This window comes from Sinocyclocheilus grahami, unplaced genomic scaffold, assembly GCF_001515645.1.
Source record: "Sinocyclocheilus grahami isolate Dianchi unplaced genomic scaffold, SAMN03320097.WGS_v1.1 scaffold337.1, whole genome shotgun sequence".
NCBI lineage: Eukaryota > Metazoa > Chordata > Actinopteri > Cypriniformes > Cyprinidae > Sinocyclocheilus > Sinocyclocheilus grahami.
The window spans coordinates 498,658-522,137 of NW_015505516.1; the positions used below are offsets into that span (position 1 = coordinate 498,658).

Consider the following 23,480-nt stretch of genomic DNA (forward strand, 5'->3'; position numbering starts at 1 on the left):
CAAAATAGAGCCAGAAAGCACTGTAAGCAGAACCAGGAGTGCTTGACAGCTTGCGCGTCTCATCAGGGCCGGATCTGAGGGACACCGTGACAGGAAGAGGCCTGAAGAACGAGGGCTGGACAGAGAGCAAAAAGGCACTGCGAAGAAATGAGACAGATGGCTCATCTGCATCGCGATAGGGCGGTTAGTTTGGCATAGTGAGTCAGTTTAGGAAGTGGATTGAAAAGTGTTTCCCAGACTGCCATCACAGCTGGATGAGAATCAGGACCTAGTTTTTACATTGGTCATCAAGTGGTGACCTAACCCTGTAAAATATGACAGACAAAGATTGGCTTTTTTCCAACATGCAATAATATTGAACTGCTATGCTGACTTTAACAAAAATACTATAAACAACATAAGAGTCCTGTCATCTTTGTTCGATGTTTGCATATGTGCACTTGGCCTGCCTGGATGTTTTCCTTATGGATACTGCATTTGTGTGTGTGTGTGTGTGTGTGTGTGTGTGTGTGTGTGTTTTAATGCGATTTACAGCTATTTGATAATCTTCCATTCTCTCATCAGATTTCGTCATTGATCTGCTTATGTTATGGCCATTTTTGTTTATATAAATACAAAATTTAGCTCATACCGATTGCAGAATCTGTGAGATGTGTGTCTTTTGTGTTAATAACATGGATCATAACCTTTTTTACTGTTCTGATGAAGCTATTTGATACAACAGATATTTACATGCATTCCACAAGACAGAATACTGAATTTACATAAAATATCATTTTTGGTTCTCTCTTAGGTTTCTCAAAGGAGAGGAACTTTTAATTGATGAATACACTATTACAGGGCACTAGGGATGCTCCTTTTTCGCCTCCGATACCGATTCCGATACCTAGGGTTCGGTATTGGCCGATACCGATCCGATACCAGTGAAGTTTTTTTTCCTCATTTAAATAAATGTAGAATTTATATATCTCAGTGTGTGGAACTGATAATCATTCTTTCACAATCTACTAGATACAGACTACTTCATTATAAAGAAAAATAAAATAAACAAATATGAAAAAATATAGGCCTATTTATATTTATAATCTATGACAAAAATTTATCACAAACTAGGTTAGTGGCTTATTTGGCAGCAAAAGTTATTCTAGAAACAATATTTTGTGGGGAACAAATAAAAGTGTTGCACATTGCTATTTGTATTATTATAAAATCCATTCATTAAAAACATTAATTAATGTATTTATATAGAAGTGTATATACTATAAAATTAAAATACATTTATTTTAAATGTATAGCAAATTTTTTTAATAAGGCAACAACATTTGATAGATACGATAGAACAAAACAAATACAGTGCAGCACGAACTGTTTTTATACAGTCTATGAGCACAAAGTGCTTACAATGTGCGCATCCGGTGTGCAGAATTATGACGTCACAGCCTGACGCCGTGTTGCTTCAAGCGCATCATTCTGCACACCGGATGTGCACATTGTAAGCGCTTCGTGTTAAAAACTGCAAAGCACAAAGGGAAGAGAAATTATGCGTAGTGTATTATATCTGTGCAACAGTTATTGAGCCTTTCTTTTAACAGTTTTAAATTTCAGTTACTGTGCACGTTAAAAACTATTTACAGTCTTTTCTACGCCCGTGTTTTGTTCTCACAGACACCCGGTAGCAAGTAACAAAACAACATTAAACTCCGGCAAGAAGATAAAGTATTTTTTGTAAAATCATAGACATGTATTTACAAATCAAGTATAATGGGAACACAGAATGATATTGGCAAGAGCTTTACCGAGCTGACTGCTGTAACCGAACGCGACCAGGGTTTAAAGGCTGAACGAATGACTGACAGCCACAGCAGAGGAAAGAGTTTGTGAGAACTTTAATGTAAGGACTTAAATATTCACATGTAGCTCACATTAAGCTATCGTATGGCTTCAGAAGTAACAGAATAATTCGCACAATCGAGAAAAAAAAAAAATCTCGGATTTGGATCGGCCCTGTCTGACCGATACCTGATCCGAGAAAAATGGCACTATCGGAGCCGATACCCGATATGAATATCGGGTCGGCGCATCCCTACAGGGCAGTACATAAAGTATATTACATTTTTATCATCTGATTTTTCGACATGATGCCGCTTTTTTTATAAGCTTTTACATGTACCTTGCATGTGGCATATATGCTAACTGGCAGAGAGGGGAAAGATTTCCTTTGTCTGCATTCCTTATTCCCTCATTCATAGTCTGTTAATGTTTAGCTTCAGTCATTTAAACAAGCCCAGTGGTGATGAATTCAAACACGATGAGAAGTGGATGATGTGACTTTTGTACTGCTGTGGACTCTTGTCCCAGTGATTCTCAAAAGTGTTTGTGTGTATTATGAGAGTTTAAAAAAAAAACATTTTTTAATAACTTCCTGTTCCTCTAATATTCAGTGTTCATTAAAAAAATAGTGAAATTTAATTTCCAGTCTAATGCAACTAGAGGCGTCCTGTTTTAAAATTATAAACTCCTCAGTTTTTAGAGCTCATCTGTTTCCTGTGGTGTTAGGCTGATGTCTGGTGCAACATGCAATCAAATTTGACCATTTTTAATTTCTTAATGCACACTTCTGGTCTAATTGTGAATGAATAATTGGTGCATGGTGCTCTAAAGAAACATCTTTGGTAATGTTTGTTTAAAATGTAACGAATTTCTATTTCAGCTGACATCACCCAAGTCACACAGGCATTTAGATAATGCTGAATATTGGTTAAATGGCTATTTTTCCATTGTTTTAGGAAACTCTCATGCGGTCTGGCCCATTTTACATGATCCGGCTAATTCCTGATGTACTATTCACACAGAATGCGTTTTTGCATTGAAAAACACAAGATGCAGGCAGTGGAATGGGATAAAATGCAAAGTTGAGACTCAATTTCAACTTCTTTTAACTTGAGCACTGCGTTTCATGTGTGAGACACTATGCAAGACGTGAGTGCAATGGACAAACACATCCATCAAACACATGTTTACATAGATAAAGCAATGGAAAAGCAGCACAGTGGAATGCAAAAACCTGTAAAGGATTGCTACTGTATGGTAGATGTTTCATGTTTGCTTGCAGGTGACAGCTTGAAGGGTGCTGTTATTGTTATTGGTTAAACACTCATCCCTCTGTAGATTTGCTGTAGCTCACCAGATAGATAGTTTCAGATTAGGCCTATAGGAGTAAAATTGGTTGCAAACACTGTTTCATGTTGACTTTCCAGGAGTTTCACCCAAAAACCTGCTGCTTGTGAGCTGAGAGACTTTCTGGACCTGCTGGCCCTGTGAGAACATCAACTTATATTCCCATGATGGAACTGAACTGCATTTCGGCACTTTGATTCATATTTCATGATGCCGTTTGAAAGTCTTCTTGGCTTCACCTTGTTTCGGGGGCTTAAGCAGCTTTGTTTTTTCTCTTGCTGATGTGGTTGCCTATGGACTTTAATCTTTTGTTCTTTGTAGTGCGTTTCTCCATCACACGACAGAACAAAGCCAGTCCCTCTGAAGCCGCTCTGTTCTCTGTGCTATTCCACAAGTTAAGTATTTCCACTGATGTCCTCTGTGAGTGACATTTTTTTTTTTTCTCATGACAAATTTCAGTGCTCACCCCCGAGTAATCCCTGAGGGGCGAGAGTGAAAGGCTGGAGCAGCGCTCCTGAGGTGTGTTTGAGTTTGAGAGGGCTCGGGAAAGAGAAGGATAAAGAAAAGGTCACATGGTCATCACTACACTCTCCTCACCTAAAACCAGAAGCTCTGCCTACAATAACAAATTTACAGTGCATAAAATTGATACCCAGGCAAAAATGTTAGGCTACTTGATGCTGTGGTAATTTTAAAATACTGTACTATAAATGTGAAAAAAAGCTTATTTTCTTCTCTAAACATTTTATGCTTTTTTCTGTCTCAGAAACAACTCTTTTTATAACCAAGGCCCCATAGCTGGGAAAAAGTACTTTTAAGGTGCGGAATTTAATAGGTGAAATCTAGTAATTTAAATAGGAAGCTGCACAATCCAAATGTTGCATGACTGGGAAAAAAGTTCCTCACGCAGACGTTGCTCGTGGTCAAGATGGTCACATGAATTTGGCGCATAGACCAACAAAGTTTTTTTGCCTGTAAAATTTCATAGAAAAAAAGTTTCACTGTGACTGCACCTTTAATCAATAATCAAATACTTCATTCTGATCAATCACAGCATTCATCAGCCAAGCAATTTTTCTAAAATAATTGTATTTTTCCTATAATAACTGTATTGTTCGTAAGTAACTGTGATGGTTTATTGTCTCTCATATCATTCCACACTCTTGTTCTTGCATATTTAATATTGTAATAAGTGGACTAATGTACAGTCAGCCATTCGTTGTAGGGAACACAGGGTTTACTTTGCGATTAATATACAGATGACTGCAATATTTCTTATTTCATTGCATAACATATTTCACCTCTTTAGACTCCAGTCAAATCCCAATGGATAAAATCAGCTCTTGCCCTACTTAATTTCCACCTCGATATTCTCTTTCACTTGTGCATATGTCACATTCCATAAGTTTAATGGGTTGCTGATGCTGTTTTCTGTTGTCAGATACAGTGATTGTTGATGATGATGCCTCTAGATGCGTATCTGGATGATGAACCAGAGCATGTGTCTGCATTTTGGTGATATAAGATATTGTGCATCAAGACACATCAAATATGTTTAAGTGTAATAAAATACAGGATGAACATTCCCATTTTAAAACCCATTTGGTTAAGGATTTAGGTTATTTTCCTTAGAGCGGTTCATTAACATTCTGTTGGCAGGGTGGTTGACAGCGTGATTGGACAATGTGTCCATTTTTTGTCCTCACTATGTAAATCAACAGCTCTTAGTAAAATAAGCTTAATCCAAAACCAAATGGATTTTAAAACTAGGTTGGGACTTTTGTATACTTCTATATTATACACCGACAGGTTCGACGTGCCTTGAAACACAATCACCGAAATTCCGAAAATGCGCACACACACTTTGGCTCATCCATCACATGTACTTTCTATATGAACATCTGGGTAGAGGCCTGAGAGGCGGGAATGGAGGGGCAGGGGGAAAAGATAACAAGATTACTGGGATGTGCAACAGTTTATGTGCTAATCCATTTAAAGTGACTGCAGTCTGTCAGGATATTGAATGGACTTTCTGTGATTGAGACAGACACTAGGGTAATGGTGATTTAAAGGTCGACTGTCCTTCATGGCTGGTTGGTAGATTCTTGCGAAATTAGCTATAATCTGATGCTGGCATGATGTTGTAATGCAGTAAAGAGCTATTAGAAAAGTAATCTATACTAGTGGTTGTCAACCAAGAGGCCAGGTCCCACTAGGGGACCACAGGATGGCTTAAAATTATTTAAATAAAAAAAATACATTTTATTAATATATAGCATTTTCTATCTATAATCCAAATGCTAAAAAAGCTAGAAAAAAAATCATATTTTTTACTAGTGGTCGACCGATATTGTTTTTTTGACAGCCGATGCCGATATCTTGGAAAGCAGGGTGCCCGATGGCCGATATAATTTTAATTAATGCAATGGGCAAATGCATAAAGCGCAGCATAATTTGAAATCACGTTTTTAAAGTTTGTCAACCGCGCATCTCCAGTGAAGCTGAACTCCTGTCCGCATTCCATTCGCACGGACCGACCGTCACGCAGAGAACACGCGATCGTGCAGGATACAAATGCACACTTCACAAGATCTCACAACTGGATCCGACTAAGTTTGCAAGCTTTGTGAAATTAAATGTTCATTAGTCATTCAAAGATCTGTTTAAATTATATAAATGCGTATTTGCTGAATGCTGATGGCAAACAAGAAAGTATTATAATGTTTGCCTTTCTATTACTAGTAATATAAAAGCAATCGTTATAATACTTTTTGTACACATAATTCCTTTGTTTAACCATTCTAACTGATTATTAGACAGACTTCTATCCGTATTAGACAGAACTATTAACGACAACGGCGAACAAGAGGGAGAATGTGAGCACTGTGTGCTCAGGCGCTGCCACTGTCAGCTCCGTCAAAATAAAAGTCCGTCGTGTCCCGCCTCGAACGCATCGGCCAAACAGGAAAACTTATCGGCAGATGTCGATATTTAAAAAAATGCCAAATATCGGCCGATATATCGGTCGACCACTATTTTTTTTTACTTTATATTTTCCCCTCTTCTCAGTGATTATGAGGCCAGTATTTTGGCAGACTAATACAATAAGTTGTAATGTAAAAGCCTGAAATCATATCAGTCAGTTTTTGGGAAGTCTGACTAACAGACTTGTAAAGTGATTGTAGCTCGGCCTCGTCCATCATTTATACAAGTTATTCACGTTATCAAACTATAAGAATTCTTTAAATTGAGTTGGCTAGCTTCATGTGAAACTGTATTTCATGCTGTCGTTCTTCAGGATGGTGAAGTTGCTAAATACTGCAGAGGCGTTGATATGTGAACACAGGAAGTGAAGTGCTGAGGTTCTGACGTTAGTATCATGAAAATTTCCAAAAGGAGCTGTTTTTGCGGCATGAATGGTCCGAGTGTACTCAGAAGGGAGCTTCGGGTTGAGAAAATGAGACTATTCAGGAGTTAGATTTTTAGTAATTTTTTTTTTTTTTTAGTTTTTGAAAGACATTCTGCCTAATGTTCACCAAGGCTGCATATATTTGATAAAAAAATACAGTAAATTTAACTATTACAATTTAAAAATATTACAATACTACAGTTTAAAATAATTGTTCTCATCATTACTCCAGGCTTCAGTGTCACATGATCCTTCTGAAATAATTCTAATATGCCTTTTTGCTGCTGAAAATTTTTCATTTAATTATTTGATTAAACAAAGTTCAAAGGAATAGCATTTATGTGAAATGGAAATCCTTTGTAACATTATAAATGACTTGATCAGTTGAATTACTGAATGAAAGTATTAATTTCTTCTGTCTAATGTAGCCCAGTGTGCATAGATGTTTTAAAATGAGTACCGAGCTGTTCAGATTTTTGTCATCCTGTGTGTTTTTGTCATCCTGTGTGTTGTGTAAAGCCCTTAAGGATGGTAACAGCTGCATGTGTACACATCCATTCTCTCTTGTACATCACTCAGCCCTCAACAAGCTCTCTGCCCAGGGCTGCAGCACTATGCTGCATCTTATTTAACATGTGTGTGTGTGTGTCTGTGACAGACTAACATATAATAGGCCCGCAGCTCTTTAAAGTGTGCCGCCTTAATTCGGATTACAACCTAGAAGCTTGAACACACACTCAGGGCAGTGTTGTTTTCTTTATAGTCACACAGGCCTAACATTTACATTTTTGTTTGCCGATGGTGTCGGATGTATTAAGAAAATCTGCTGATCTGCTAACAAACGTGTAATGTGATGCTCTTGATATTGTTGGATGGAGTGTCTTTACTCTCCAACATACTGAAGCCATTATCTTTGGGAATATGAGAGTTTCCCTATAGCACTGGCTGATTGCCTGCCCAAACCACAGAGAAGTTCAGTAACAGTTCAACGTGATCAGTAATATAGTATTGAGCACAGTGAGCTGTTGTGATCCCATGCGGCTTTAGATGGTTGTATTTTGATGGAGTATTACAGCATGCATGCATTAATCATCTTGTACAGATCTAAACTGGTTTAGCAACTGCTATATTTCTGCAGTTTTGTGTGTAAACTGTATCTGAACAGCGAAACTGCCTCAAATGAAGTAGAATATTTTTGTAACATTAAACATTTATTTACTGTCACTTTTAATAAAGTTAATGCATCTTTGGTGAATAAGTGCAATTTCTTTAAAAAATTTTACATCAAATTTTTCATTGGCAGTGTAATGTGTGAAGAAAACAAACAAACAAAAAATATATAATCTATGAACAAAATATGTGTGGTACATATTTTCCAGTCAAGCTGTAATTTTCTCTAGTGATGCAAAACAGAATGTTTAAAGATATGTATTGTTTTACAATAAAATTTTATGTTCATTAATTTAGCAGACATTTTCATCCAACGCGACATACAAATAAGCATATGCAACTATGAAACTAGTCTTAGCAAGATAAAGTTCTTGGGCATTTTATTTGCAAATATGTTTCAAATTTGAGATGATGTAGAAGCATTCATGACATTTCAGAAAAAGTTTTAATTTGATTATCTTACACTGCTGGACAGTTTTAGTATACAAATTACTAGTTAATAAATTAGTAAGAGTGCAAAATGTATGTTAAGAGTCCAAAAGAGCCCACAGTTGAAAAGAAGGGAAGAGACCCGAAATGCAAGCCAAGAACACGGGATGTAAACCCTGCACTACTGTAGCTGAAGGGGAAACTGAAATGCTGAGATGCTGGATCCTTACAAACCCCCCTCTGTGGTAAGATGAAGAGCTTGCTGGGATTGTAGAAGCTTAGGATAAAAGAGAGATCAAGAAGAAACCTGTGAGAGACTTGCTGAGGTCAAACAAACAGTCATTCTTCAGCTGTCATAGCAGAAGTTCAAAGTGATCAGGCTCCTGTCTGTATGAAGAGAGTCTGACATTTCTACTTAGACACAAATTGATGTTCTTGTGGCAAATTGGACGTGAACATCCTCACAGAAATTGAACCGTGAGCTTTTGGATTCGCTAAAAAAATCAAAGTTGATTGACCGTTTGAAAACATTGAGCATCTTGAAGCCCCAAGACCCTTTTAGATGTCTTAAATGCGAGGTCTCGTTTCAGGGTGAGGTCTGACTCACAGCATGTTGAGTCTGCAAATAAAGTAGGCGGCGGGACCCAAGGCTAATCTGCTCTAGCAGAGGGCACTTCCCACTGGAACTGCCTCAGACCACAATCTCTCTCTCGCTCTCTCTCTCTCTCTCTCCTTCTCTCTCTATTCCTCTCTCGCTCCTCTTCATGCTGAGCAGCAGAAAGATGACCTTCCTGGAACCCCATGTCTCAGAGAAACTATGATGCAATCAGGAAAAGGCAGGCAGGTCTGTTCATGAAGCCCCAAGACCCTTTTAGATGTCTTAAATGCGAGGTCTCGTTTCAGGGTGAGGTCTGACTCACAGCATGTTGAGTCTGCAAATAAAGTAGGCGGCGGGACCCAAGGCTAATCTGCTCTAGCAGAGGGCACTTCCCACTGGAACTGCCTCAGACCACAATCTCTCTCTCGCTCTCTCTCTCTCTCTCCTTCTCTCTCTATTCCTCTCTCGCTCCTCTTCATGCTGAGCAGCAGAAAGATGACCTTCCTGGAACCCCATGTCTCAGAGAAACTATGATGCAATCAGGAAAAGGCAGGCAGGTCTGGTTCCTGAAAATAATGCTTTTGCTGACTTCAGATTATGGACAGTTCAACTGTAGTTTCTTTACATTTTAGGAGGTTATTTTTTCAGCCTCAAACTTATGACAATTTCATGTTAATGTTCATTGAGGTTTTTTGTAGCCTAGCAGCAGTTTTATGCAAAACACCTAAAAATTCAAAAGGATGCATTTAGTAATGTCAGAGTTGTTGTTTAAGTGTCATTTAGCAAGTGGATTTTCATTTTATAGTCACATGATTTTGAAAAGTAATGAAGCATTTTCATGCAAAATACTTCTTAATTTTTTTTAATGGGAAGCAAAATTGATTTTATGTCCAAGCAAGCTTATACAGGTCTAGATAAATTGGTACATGTTTAACCTGTTGGTAAGATGTGTCACTGGCTTAACTAATAGTGAGCTTTGCCTCCACATACTGTTACAAACACTATTATAAATTATTTCAATACATCCAGATATTCTGAAAGTTAAACCTTGTTTTGGCTGGTATATGAAAATAAAACTTCAAATAATGTGCTGCACAATAATACTGGAATAGGTTTGTGCATTCATTTGTGTGATGTTGTCTCTCTTTGTCTCAAATTTGTGTTAATATTTATATTTGTATGTAAATGTAAGTAGTTGTTTGCATATTTTCCAATGACTCGACTTCTACTTTTGTCATCTTACCCCTGATGTTGGTTAAGTGCCGTCATTTGAAATCACCTGTTTAAGTTGTACCTCTCATTTTTGCTTGCCTAGCAGTGTTAAGTGTTATTCATATTATTAGCTCAAATTAAACTTGTTTCAGTTACCAAGGCTTTCTAATTTTAGTTTTTAAGTTTGAGTTTTTCATCTACTTTATTTTAGTTATCTAGGCACTGCATGGTTCTGACCTCATGTTATGTCTCTCTCTCTCTGTGCACCCTTCCTCTTCTCTCTGTAGAAAAGTTGGTAGCCTATCAGAGGGAGTTTCACGCCCTGAGGGAGCGCCTGCGTGCGGCGGAGCACCGAACCCTCCAGCGCTCCTCTGAGCTCAACGCCATCCTCGAGCAGTTCAGACGGGCCATCGCAGAGACCAACGGCAGCAAAGATGCTCTCTCCAACTTCTCAGGTTACTGGATGTTAACATGGATCTACACAAAAGAGTTTATCACCATATTATTATCTGTCATGCAGTGAATTGGCATATGTTCCAAAAATTAGTGTGAACAAATATATCCTTTTGTATAGGTGCTTCCTGTTTTCTAATTAGCAAACAGTTTATTTACCTACACGTTATTAAAGAGTGCAGCAGTGCCTGTTCACTTTTTCAGTTGCCTTGGTTCCTGAAGAATTTTTACTATTTATTTTTCCCATAGGGATTAAATAAAAGTTATAAGCCATGAACAGAAGCAACCCAACTACGAGGTTTTAATACATTAATTATAACATTATAACTTTAAATGCATTGAATCAAAAAAGTATTTGAAAATTAGACAAAAAGACAAAGCCAAACTTGAATGTAAAGGGGGTGGGGTTGTTATGTTTCCAAGGAACAGCTGTCTTAGACTTCTGTTCATAATGCAGTTGTGTCTTAAGTTTTGTTTGATTTGCCTTTTTTGATAATGTATTTAAACTGCTCTCAACTGACACATACTGGTGTGGATTAACCAATACAGAAACATAAAAAAATATTTTGTAATCACCAATAGTGTTAGTTTAGGGTGGCTGTGGCACAAACCTTACATTGGTTGGTGGTCTAATAAATTTGTTAAGCACTGTGTATTGTAAGAATGCTGAAGTACTCTGGTTTCTTACAGATGAGACACAGAAGTTGCTGAAGGAGTTGGCTCACAGGAAGCCCCTCCAGGTGCCAAATATCTACCACCATCTGCCTCACTTGCTCAACAATGAAGGCAGCCTGCACCCTGCCGTACAGGTGGGACAGGGACGTACCGGAGGTGAGCCAAACAACATGCTATTCATCAGCAATCACAGTAGATCATTATCAAACATCTGATAAACCGACTGAAATATGACTCTCTTCAAATCAAAGCTGAAGTTGGAATGTCCTTTGAATATGACCAAACACTGATTAATGACTAAACTGTGCTAGTTTTCACTGTTCTTTAGCCAAGTCCACTAGACAAATGCTAATCACTGTTATAGCCTTGTTAAGACTCAGAGCTGTCATGTGAGGTTTGTTTTTCACCCTCCATTCCTCACATTTTCACCCAAACAGCGGGGTGTTGCTGTCTACTGTGTCCTTGCTTGTCGTATTATGTTACACGGCTGTTATCCAAGGGCTGTCACAGGCCCAGTCAGTGTGTTGGAGTGGAAGCTGCAGCCAGCAGCCCTGAGACATTTTGTCCCTCCTTCACACACCCACAACAGGCCTATCAGACATTAAAGGAATCAAACCCTCCTGGGTTCAGTGAGGGTTACATAGATAGAGGATAGTTATGGGGACATGTACGCAGAGGCGGACAGTAACGAAGTACATTTACTTGAGTATAGTACTTAAGTACACTTTTTGAGTATCTGTACTTTACTTGAGTATTATTTTTTCTGGGAACTTATGACTTTAACTTCACTACATTTGAAAGACAAATATTGTACTTTTCACTCCACTACATTTCTATCAAGGTCCTCGAAGTAGAAAGTCGTTATTATATAGCAGCTTTGAAAGTCAGTGGGTGATTTTTTTTTTCTTCTTCTCTAAAACGTGACTTTCTTTTTTTTTCAGACAGTTTATCAGTAATCACTCTTGTAGGGCTACATGAAATGATTTCCCAGCATTTTTTGAACACTGACCAGTTGCAAACGTGATATTTATTTACAACAATTCAATAATAAGAAGTTAATATTGTGGTATATATTAGACACAATATTGTCTGATTTTGCTAAATTGTGTAAGTGAAAATATTACCTATAAAGTCACAGAAGAACTGTTGTGCGTCTCCTAATAAAACACAATAGGTGTTGGACTTGAAGCAGCACTGCACAGACCATTCTGTGTGTGACATCAAAGTACAGCGAGAGCGATTAGACCGCATTTTTAAAATTTTTGTTTTGATGTTAAATAAGTCTTGCTGTTAAAGCAGTGTTGCTGTTTATAAAGTTGTACAGCTACAGCTGTGTTGCTGGGTTTTAAAGCAGGATTTTTTTCTTTTTCTTATCACTCTGTATTTACGTGCATTGACATAAAAAAGGAAATTTACTTTTGGTACTTAAGTACTTTTAAAAGCAAGTACTTCTGTACTTTTACTTAAGTAAAAATCTGTCTTTACAACTTTTACTTGTAATGGAGTAATATTTGACCAGCAGTATCTGTACTTTCACTCAAGTAATGGAGTTGTGTACTTTGTCCGCCTCTGCATGCACGTGTGAGGTACGTAAGGAATAGTAGCCTCTTACCAACATTTTTTTGGGTGGGGGTGCAGCGCGGCAGTTGTGAAGTCTTTTGAGTTATAAAACTATTATAATGCATTTTTGGTTTAAATTAAGGTATTAGGATTGGTTGTCATATCTCATATCATATCCTAGCATATCATAATTGATTATCATAAAAGTAAGAAAAATATTTGTTAAATTTGACAAAATTAATGATACATGAAATAGCAGATCATTCATTCATTCATTCATTCATTAAATATTAGCTACCATATAGGCTGATATGAGGTATTTAACTGTGCACACTAATTTCTTCCAGTTTTTACATTTTGAACATTATATATTTATTTTCTCCTCCCTTTGAGTTGAGTTTATTCATTTTTCTTTCTGAACTATGCACGGATATGTGGTTAGTTGCATTTTGCATAGCTTTTTTCTCTTCCTGCTTCCTGCAACCCTACTGGTAATTATGAATTTTGAGTTTTCAAAACACAAGTAATTAAATTGGACCTGGACAGGAAAACTGGAAAACTTTTGTAAACGGACAGCAGTAAATGTGTTTTACTAGCTCAACACATGAACAAACACTAGGCAAAATATATAAGTTAAGTTTTCTCTTGCCTTTTCTTTTTCTGTCCAATCTGTGCATAAATATGTGGTTAGTTGCATTTTGCATTGTTGCTTCTCTTCCCCTTGCTTTCACAACCAGTGCAATGATGTGCAGCACATTTTTGGTTCACGCCCTACCAGTTAAAAACATTAAAATACTGGGAAATACCTAAGATAAATTGTCTGAAGGAAATGAGACTGAGAAAAAAGGAAATAAACAGGAATCCGGGTATATTTCTGCTGTATGTAATGTATCCATAAGTTGACCAGAACTAAACATAGTGGTTGTGATTTGTAGGGATGTAAACAAATATTTATCTCCTGAATCTCTTGATTATTAATGTGCATATTGTAAAGTCAATGTCCCCTCAATGTCTGTAGTGCTTGCAGCCCTTTTTGATTGGCTGGGCTTTTTTTTTTTTTGGTGTAGTGACCAATCCACTGATCTGGCTAATCGACACCCTAAGCCTGGAGCTGTCGTGCTCTTTTGTGGTGTACTCTATTTTGTTCTTGTTTGTGTGACACATTGTACCGCACTATACTGTATCAGGCAGTATGTGGGTTAACGACAGATGAGTTAAGGCAATGGCTAGGTGGCTTTATTACAAGCGACATCCTATGCTGGGACAGAATGCAGTGAATGACAACAATAACGTTAGAGAATGTCAAAAAAAACCTTGTGTGACTGACCTCTGTCACACGAGGAGGTTGTTTTTCTGAGCATATGGGAAAAGCAGAGAGAACTCGTTGTTTTTGGAAAGCTGAAGCCCATCCGTGCTCTACGCCCGCCTCCTCCAAACCCACAGACGGACCACTCCTGTTGGCTACATTAATCTCAGCCTCCTGTTTCCAGACCGTCTGTGGGCAAGACTGCGACCGGCTCTGGCTCGTGCCTGTGCCTGCGGCCCCTCTCTTCTCAATGAGATCGTGGCTTAGAGGGCTATTTTTAGAGCTGTAAACGGGGACATCTTCTTCTGCCCAGACCCTAGAGACTGTGCACCATATCTCATGCTCAACACTACCCCCTGATCGAAATAGACTCGGGTTTGCAAACAGTTGTTTGTTAAGAGTACATTGAGATCTAAAATATTCATGTCAGTTGTATGAACAATAACTAATGATCTAATAATAAGCATTATACAAGGAAAAGTTTTTGAATAATATTATATACATATTTACATTTAATGACTCTGAATGTCATGTGGTGTAACCATCATTTACAAATTTCAGTTGTAAAATATATATATTTTAAGCTAAAAAGTGTTTTTATCAATTATAAATTCAGAAAGTTTTTATGGGTTTCACCAGTTTCTGACTTTTTACAAATGACGTTGTCTCATTATAAAAAGATCAAATTTTAAGAGACTTCTCGACATTGACATATTTTTTCTGCATGTTTTTGCATGCTTAATACACCACATGACTTTTTTTGGTCGCACCACATTATTTTGGCAGGCAAAATTTTCTCAAATAAGCATCGAAGAAATGTTAATGTTTTTAAAAGCAATAATAACGAAGGAATATGCCAAAGTTTCATTCTTGTAATTATTATTTTTTTCTTCATTATGATATCATGAAAGTTGTACCACCCTGATTTATTTTCTTTATGCCCCTAAATATATAACAAAATTTACTTTGGTCACACTTTATTTTCAGGTCTAATTCTCGCTAGTAACAAACAATAAACTACGATTTTTGCCTCAAACTCCTAATTTGCTGCTAATTAATAGTTAGTAAGGTAGTACTATAGCTAAGTTTAGGTATTGGGTAGGATTAGGGATGTAGAATCTGATCATGCAGAATATGTGCTTTATAAGCACTAATAAACAGCCAATATGTTAATAAGAGGCATGCTAATAAGCAACTAGTTAATAGTGAGAATTGGTCCCTATACTAAAGTGTTACCTGAATTTTAATTGAAAACTAAAAACATATTCAATTAATGAGCATTATGCAATATATTATGTAATGTAATGTAATGCTGTTAATTTATTTAATGAAAGTTATTATCAGTTGTTAATGAGTAAATCTAGCTTTAGCTTTAGAGTCTCAATGGGGGTCCCTAAACCTGCAAAGGCTGAAAACCCTTGATACACACAATAAAAAAAGAGGTCTGAGAAGTCTGAGAGGATTGTTTTAGAGACGCTCACATTATAAAAATGTTCAACAATATAGGATTTCAGTGAAACCCCCTACTGTCTCAAACAAACTGTTTTTCTCCCTCAGTAAGGCACTGTAACATCCCTAGAGACCGTCTGTGTATAAATCTGCTGTAGTTTAGTCTCAAGGCACGTTGAGTGGCTGTCTCAAAGAGAAGCATACAGACTTCACATACTGCTGCTGAGGAGTGAAGAAAGAACATTCTGGGAGAATGATGCAGCTCAGCGGCTCTTTATGTAACCGAGCGCCTGAAGGCCAAATGCTACTTTTGTGAAAGAGAAGAGGTGGCGTAGGAGAGGATGACTTGTGTTGAATACACATTCACTTAAAAACATGCTTTTTTTTTTTGTAATGTGCCACTTTTATTTTTTTCTTTCTCTCAGGTGCTTTACCTCTCTCTCTGATAAACTTCTTCTCTTTAATGTGTTCTTTCTATCTCTGTCTCTCTTTGATCCTCAACCTAATTTACTCCTTACTCACGTGGTGCTACCTCTCAAAACACTTTCTGTCTTGCAGTGCAAAACGAGGACATATTTTACTATCTTCTGTGTGTTGCTGATGAAGTGTGACAGAGCTTCTGTCACTCACTCACACACACACACACACACACACAAAAACACATAGCAGTTCAACTTAAGCACCTGTATGAAAAGTGCTCCTGTCCATTGTGGATTATTTAGTCTGCATGCTTAAGTTTTTAAGTAAGCATGCATATCACCAATATGATTTATCTCATGGATTTTCATATTCAAAGATTCAGGTTTGCTATTTAAATCATGTCCAGATTTTTTTGTGGTTTGTATTTATTTATTTTTTTTGTAGAAGAGGATGAGAAATTTTCGAAACTGTTATTATCAGTGTGTCCTACTGTTTATACAGAAAAATCAAAGAAAATAAATTATATTTATAATAAATGTTAATAAAATGTTTATTAAAAAATAATTCAGATAGATAGATAGATGGATGGATAGACATTTTAATAAAAAAATTAGAGGTTATTTTTTCATATTCATTTTTATTATTATTATTATTAATATTATTATTATTATTGTTTAAAATGTTTTTGGGGGGAATGTATGGAGCCCCATGACGTTATATTGCAAAATGTTATCGTGGCCAAAATAAGAATTTATTCCTTCACTTTAATTTAATTGTGGTCATGTTGTACTAATTTATTTCTTTAGTTTAGTTCAATTGTGGCCATGATTTAACTACATTAAAATTGGGGAACAAATGTATACAACATTGCCATGATTTGACTAATTCAAGGGAACAAATTAATCAAATATGGCATTGACTTTATAAGGCAAGGTAACAAATATCATCTTTTTTTTATTTTTTTATGGTCATAATACCTTTTTTTTTTTTTTTTACAGTGCAATATCCCTCACATGCCGTTAACACGTGTTATTGGTCCCTTGTTGAGGATCTTGATTACTCATTATGTTCTGATTGTAGCAGGAGTCAGAGTCTGTTCTTGTTCTTTGAATTTCATTGCTTTTATGATGCTCAGAGATGCAGTACAACAGAGCAGAGTTATGCATTTGCCCTGGGCACCTCCTTGTGTGTCTTTCATTTCTGGACTTCACTTTACCCTTGTGCTACTCTGGGTGCCTCTTCTCTTTCTTATTTCAGATATCAAGCCACAATAATTCAGCCGCAGAACCTCAATCAACTTCCATGTCACATATTCGTCTTGTATGGCAGTCTCTAAACAAACCTATTTCATGTTATTTAGAGTAGTTTGTCATCTGCCAGGTGATGACTGTATGATGTGCTGGTAAATTGAGTTTATGAGGCACGAATTGAGGTTTTGTTCTCTTTTCTACGCAGTTTCCATGGTGATGGGCATCCCCACGGTGAAGCGGAAAGTAAAGTCATACCTGTCAGAGACGCTTCATTCACTCATCGATAAACTCTCGGCGGAGGAGAAACTCGACTGCGTCATCATAGTGTTCGTGGGAGAGGTGAGCTTTTTTCTCATTGGTTTGAGAAAGTGTGTTTGTTTGTGTGTGAGGATTGTGGCTGGCTCTGTCTTCCTGTTTGTGCAGATTTGTCATAAGCAACTTGATATAATGGAAATTACTGTGCAATGCTCACACTGACTAAACAAGTGCTTCTCAACGAGGTTCTACGTTTTCTCAGATGTCAAAAGCACACAAAAAACATTCATATAATGTTGGTTATTTCTGTGAATGTAAGCAGTTGGCGAAGAAATTGCATGTGTATCGGTATTTTAAATCTGTGAAACGGCTTCTCCGAGTGACAACATACTACTAACACAACTCAACCAGGCCTCGTCCCCTTGGACGTGAATTATGAAAAATATGGGATATTGTGATGTTCCCAGGAAGAAAATTCCGGACTGTGTATAGAGATGAACTCTCTTTGGAGTGGACTTTGTGCTTTGTACCTTTGTAGATCTTTTTCGTCCTCAGTACCAAAACTGTAAACTTTAAACTTCCTTTTGATGTTTGTGTCATGTTTACTTGACATTCAGTGTAAGATCTGAGTCGTGAGACCATCAACGGCTTTGTAAATGGCTGAATTGGGTCAGTGGGGTTTGTTGTTTGCCGTCTTGTTACCACCCGTTGAGGGGTGTGGGCGGTTCATGCTGAGAACAGGGTTCTCAATGCTTTTATGCTGCCGTCTGAAGGTTAGAGCAAGAGGAACAGACAAGCAGACATACCCGGCAGGATTTGTCTCTTGCTTCATCTCACAATTTTGTACGTCTGAATTTGTTCTGAAATTGATTGAAAGGGTGATTTTGGCCCAATAGATATTGTTACCAGCAGTATTTACCTACATATTTTTAACTGAACCACTTAAAGTATACACTGCTGTTTGTGGTCAGTAACATTTTTTGATGGAAATTAATGCTTCTGTTCATCAAGAATGTGTTCCATTGTTCAAAACAGAGAGTGAAGACATTTATAATGTTACAGAAGATTTCTGTTTCAAGTATTCGAGTATTTCTGTTCAATATTAATACTAAAAAGTAATGGGCCTGTGTAGTTTGGTATCCATTCATTTTTCTTTTTTTAAGCATGACCCCAAAACATTTAAAAAAGAATGGCTGTTGTATTTTCAAATGCTATGTTGAAAACCAGAATTGAAATTAGAACCGTACTCACAAAATGCTTCTTTTCAGTTTTTTATTTATGACTTTTTGCACCTTTTTAATTAACATTTTCAAAAGGCACAAATGAATATAGAAAAAAGTTTTCTTTGGTCAGATTATAAGTAGTGGTTGACCGATATATCGCCAAGGCCGATATCTGCCATTTTTCAAATATCGGCATTGGGCGATAAGTTTTTCTGTTTGGCCGATTTGTTCGAGGCAGGACTTTTTATTTTGACTGCGCGTCAGACTTTTATTTTGACGGTGCCGAGAACGGCTGCGGCAGCGCCTGAGCACACAGTGCTCACATTCTCCCTCTTGTTCGCTGTTGTTATTCAGTTCTGTCTAATTATGGATAGAAGTCTATCTAATAATCGGATAGAACTGTTAAACAAAGGAAATAAAATGTATACAAAAAAGTATTATAACGATTGCTTTACTATTATTAAAAGCTAATTATAATACTTTCTCGTTTGCCGTCAGCATTCCGCAAATACGCATTTATGTAATTTAAACAAATCTTTGAATGACTAATGAACATTTAATTTCACAAACCTTGCAGACTTAGTCGAATCTGGTTGAGATCTTGTGAAGTGTGCATGTGACCTGCATGATCGCATGTTCTGTGATGGTTGGTCCTGTGGTCCGTCTGAATTGAATACGGACAGGAGAAGAGTTCAGCTTCACTGGAGACGCGCGATCGACAAACTTTAAACTCGTGACTGATTTCAAACTATGCTGCGCTGTATATATTTGCCCACTGTCATATTCATGTCATTTTCACTGTGTGCTGTATGTAAAATGAGTGTTACCTTGGCTTTATTTGAAATAATATGATTCCCAATGCACACAAACTTCCCAGAATACTGAGTGCCCTGTTGGTTACGGTGTTTACTTCCTTTTTAATTATATTTTTATTAAATATTTATTTATTTGTGAAAAATACTTTGTCTTCTAGAGTATAAGTATGTTTATTTTACACATTTATTTTTTTAATCCATTTTCAAATGATTTCAAATTTCTTAAATATGAATTAAAATTACATCGGCCACCCTGCTTTCCAAGATATTGGCATCGGTATCGGCTGTCAAAAAACCCATATCGGTCGACCACTAATTATAAGTAATGCTTCTCTCACATTTGATTGAGAACTAGAGCCATCTCTAGAACATTGCACATTGCTTTAAAATATGATTTTAAAATAGACAGAATCCGGTCCCAGATTTGTGACAGGCGAAAAGAAATGCAATGTCCAAGAGAAATGCAGTCACTGTGCCAAAAGCGACAGGTATTGCTTTCAAGAGAAGCCTTTAATGTCAAACCTTCACTGAGGCGAAGGGCCTGGGAACATTAATATAAATCTAAATATAATTTAGAAATGTATAAAAAAGACATAACTTCTCTTACTTCTGCAGATACTGGCAGGCCCGTTTTCAGAATTAAATCAGTGAGGGTGCTTCTGAAATTAGTCTATTTTGACATTTTTGCCTTTTATGGTTATTACTATCATTGCAATGATAGTGACATCCACATATAAATGCTCATTTAGGTTATATATGCCAATGTCACTCTGGTCCTTTTAGCACCATGAAAAACGATTATATCCAAGAAAGTGCACCGCCACAGAGTGTGCTCCAAAAGCTGTCACTCTCTTCAGTTCATCGCGATCTCAGTTGAGATTGGCTACACTGCTAAATGCTGCAAAAACACGTTGTAAATAGAAACATTTGAAGCTCTGGAGTGTTCACAATCAGTGTATCATTCGATCATTCGTTTTTTTATTTAACATTGAAAGTAGAAAAATTAGAAAACGGCTCCTTTTTCGTGTTTTTGTTTTTTTCCGAAAAACGAAAATTCAGCTTAAATTTTCGTTTGTCGTTCTTGGGTGGAAAAATGAATAAACAGCTTGAATATTCGATTTCTACACGTGGGCGGGAATTAAATGCCCCTTTCTGCTGATTGGTCAGCCGAAGATCAAACCGTGCCGTCATCAGTTCTTCCACAGTATCACGCAGCAGAATAATAGTCCTCTGCTGCTGCAGGTGTACGGATTAATAACCCATTTTATTGCAACTACATTTCATATTTTTCTCATCAAACAAACAGGCTAATGAATAGATCGACACAACTCATACCGGGGCAGAGTCTAGACAGGTCTTTCTTCTGTGTAGACCAGCAGTTCTTAAAGTGATAGGGGGTCCGAGAAATAATTTGCTATAGCCTAAAGTATTTCCAGAATGTAAAGTCGCTTTTTTATCATGATACATAGGCCTACTGTGATTTATTCCAAAGTGATTAATATGATGCATTTAATGTAAAATAATCTAAATGAAGCCTTTTAAAAGATGAGTATTCCCTGTGGTTCATGTTTGTGGCATGCGCCAGAAAGATGCTCAAGAAGACCGAGATGCGCTAAAGCAGCGCATTCTGTTGTTCTCTTTATTTTTCAAAGGCATGACATTGTGTAGTTATTTTGAAGGTAACGTTACACAATTAAAAAATATAAATTTTACCATACGAGCAATGACAGTGTATTAAGTTGTTTCCCCTCGATGGGGAAAAAATCCAAGTGAACATCAATCAGTACTCAATATTAATTTAAACTGCTTTAAATATGACTGCTGCTTATTTCCTGTGCACTTCAATACTAATCTGTGCTTGAATCTAGTCACGTCTGTCTGCTTATTGAGTTTATTTAACCCATCGCAATTTATTGGAACTGTGTGAACTAGAGTGACTACTCACCTTAATGTTGTTCTAAAGGCTTATTACTTAATAACACAAAAATGTCCTGCTCGCACTTGCCAATTTAATGGCAGAGAATGGTGACTTTAGTTTTTTTTTTTAAGCGGATGCATATCTGTCCTAAAATAATCCTATGCATCTCATGGCGTATATTCGAGGGTTTGGTGAGAAACAAACTGAAATGGCAAGTTATTATATTTTATGAAATTCTTGCATTGCAGTGCGAGAGCGCAGTAGCTCATGCCGCGCACAAGTGCATATCCTTTTGAGATATCATATAAATTATAATCAATTTTAATAAAACACAAGACTACATTGTATAACTCTAACAGTAGGCTATATTTAATATCTGTTGTTCTCCGGTTGTCAGTCAGAATGACAGTTCTTGTGTGAACATAGGCATATATTTACCCAAGCCAATTTATTATTCTTTCCTTTTTGTCTTAGTGTTTAAAATATTTATTTTGAAACTAATTAATTAATTACTTAAACAGACTTACTGGGTGAGCAGGGTAGGCTAAGACAGCTGTCATATCATACCCTGCCATGCCCAGCTGATGCAAAGAATATAATTTATATCTACACAGAAGAAAGCCCTGTCTAGACTCTGCCCAGGTATGAGTAGTGTTGAGCTATTCATTAGCTTGTTTGTTTGATGAAAAAAGACTAAATGTAGTTGCAATAAATGCATTAAGAATCCATATAACTGCAGCAGAGGAGGACTATTATTCTGCTGCGTGATACTGCAAAGGCACGGTTTGCTCTTCGGCTGACCAATCAGCAGAAAGGGGCGTTTAATTCCCGCCCACGTGTAGAAATCTAATATTCAAGCTGTTTATTCATTTTTCCACTCAAGATCGAAAAACGAAAATTTAAGCTGAATTCTGGCTTTTCGTGTTTTGGAAAAAAACGAAAATACGAAAAAGGAGCCGTTTTCTAATTTTTCTACTTTCAATATTAAATAAAAAAACGAATGATCGAATGATACACGGATTGTTCACCAGTATCCTATTTTTATAGCTGCTGCTTTTGTTTGAGGGCACTTAGGACCTCTAGCACCCCCGTAGAACCTTGTCTGTATACAGGCAGCTGATTAAATGCAAAGAATATGTAATTAATATAGAATATATGTTTTTAGACCTGAAACATTATCAAGATATTTTGAGAAACTCGCTTTATGGTCATAAAAATATTGATGCCTTTTGAATTATTGACGCCAATGGTTTTTCAAAAAGCATTGGGTTGCCAGTAGCCATGTCGGTAGAGCTATGGGCGCTTTTAGTCTCTGTAGATATGCTTAAAATGATAGAAATTTAATTTAGCATTTATACTACATTAAAAAAAAACAAGCTGTATATAATTATTTACGTTTTTTTAATGAAATAGGAATTTTGAATAACGAAAATGAGTTTGCTTGTTTTATTCATGAGAGTTAGAACCATTAAAGAATAAACTGCATTTTCTGTGTTTCATTTCTGGGTTAAAAAAGGAAAAATAAATGGGAGGCTAAAGTACATGGACCAAAATGTTCTTGAGCATCAAATCAGCATATTAGAATTAGGGGTGCTCCGATCAGGACTTTTGAGGCCGATCACAGATCACAGAAAGTAGTATCTGCCGATACTGATTACCGATGCCTTTTTTAAAGCCTTTTTATTTATTCAAGGCCTGAATTTCATTTTTGGAAATGGAGGGAATTCCCCTCTTGTGAGCTTCCGCTACTGATCCGTGGCTATTTACCACAAACACAACAGTTATCCATTATTTTGATTTCAAATCCAAACATTGTCACTGAAAATGCTTTGTCAGCATTGCAAATCTTTTTTTACACAGTAAAGTAATACAATCTTTCACAGACATGTTTAAACACAATAAATATAAGCAACAGATTATTCAATGCTTTTTACTTTTGCATTTACTTCTAGATTTATATATTAAGTTGCTCAAGCAAGTGGCAAAACGTTTAAACTACATTTCTTACGTTATCACAAACTTACCATTGACAGAAATAGTCAGCTCTACTGTGAAACACATTAGACTTTAATAATCTGCATTTATGGTGTAATTACTAAATTTTCGTGTCAATCCATGTTCATATTTACTGCAAAAAAATGCGCTGTTACTTTAATTCAGC

At 36.8% G+C, this 23,480-nt stretch overlaps 1 protein-coding gene across 1 annotated transcript in view; it reads left to right on the plus strand.

Annotated features, from left to right (window-relative positions):
• LOC107602876 (alpha-1,3-mannosyl-glycoprotein 4-beta-N-acetylglucosaminyltransferase A-like) overlaps window positions 1-23,480 on the plus strand; it is a 49,658-nt gene that overhangs the window by 8,501 nt on the left and 17,677 nt on the right. The window contains exons 3-5 of the mRNA XM_016295487.1: window positions 10,283-10,450; window positions 11,139-11,279; window positions 17,314-17,447. Coding sequence (XP_016150973.1) covers window positions 10,283-10,450; window positions 11,139-11,279; window positions 17,314-17,447 — 443 coding nt within the window. The remainder of the gene's footprint in view (window positions 1-10,282; window positions 10,451-11,138; window positions 11,280-17,313; window positions 17,448-23,480) is intronic.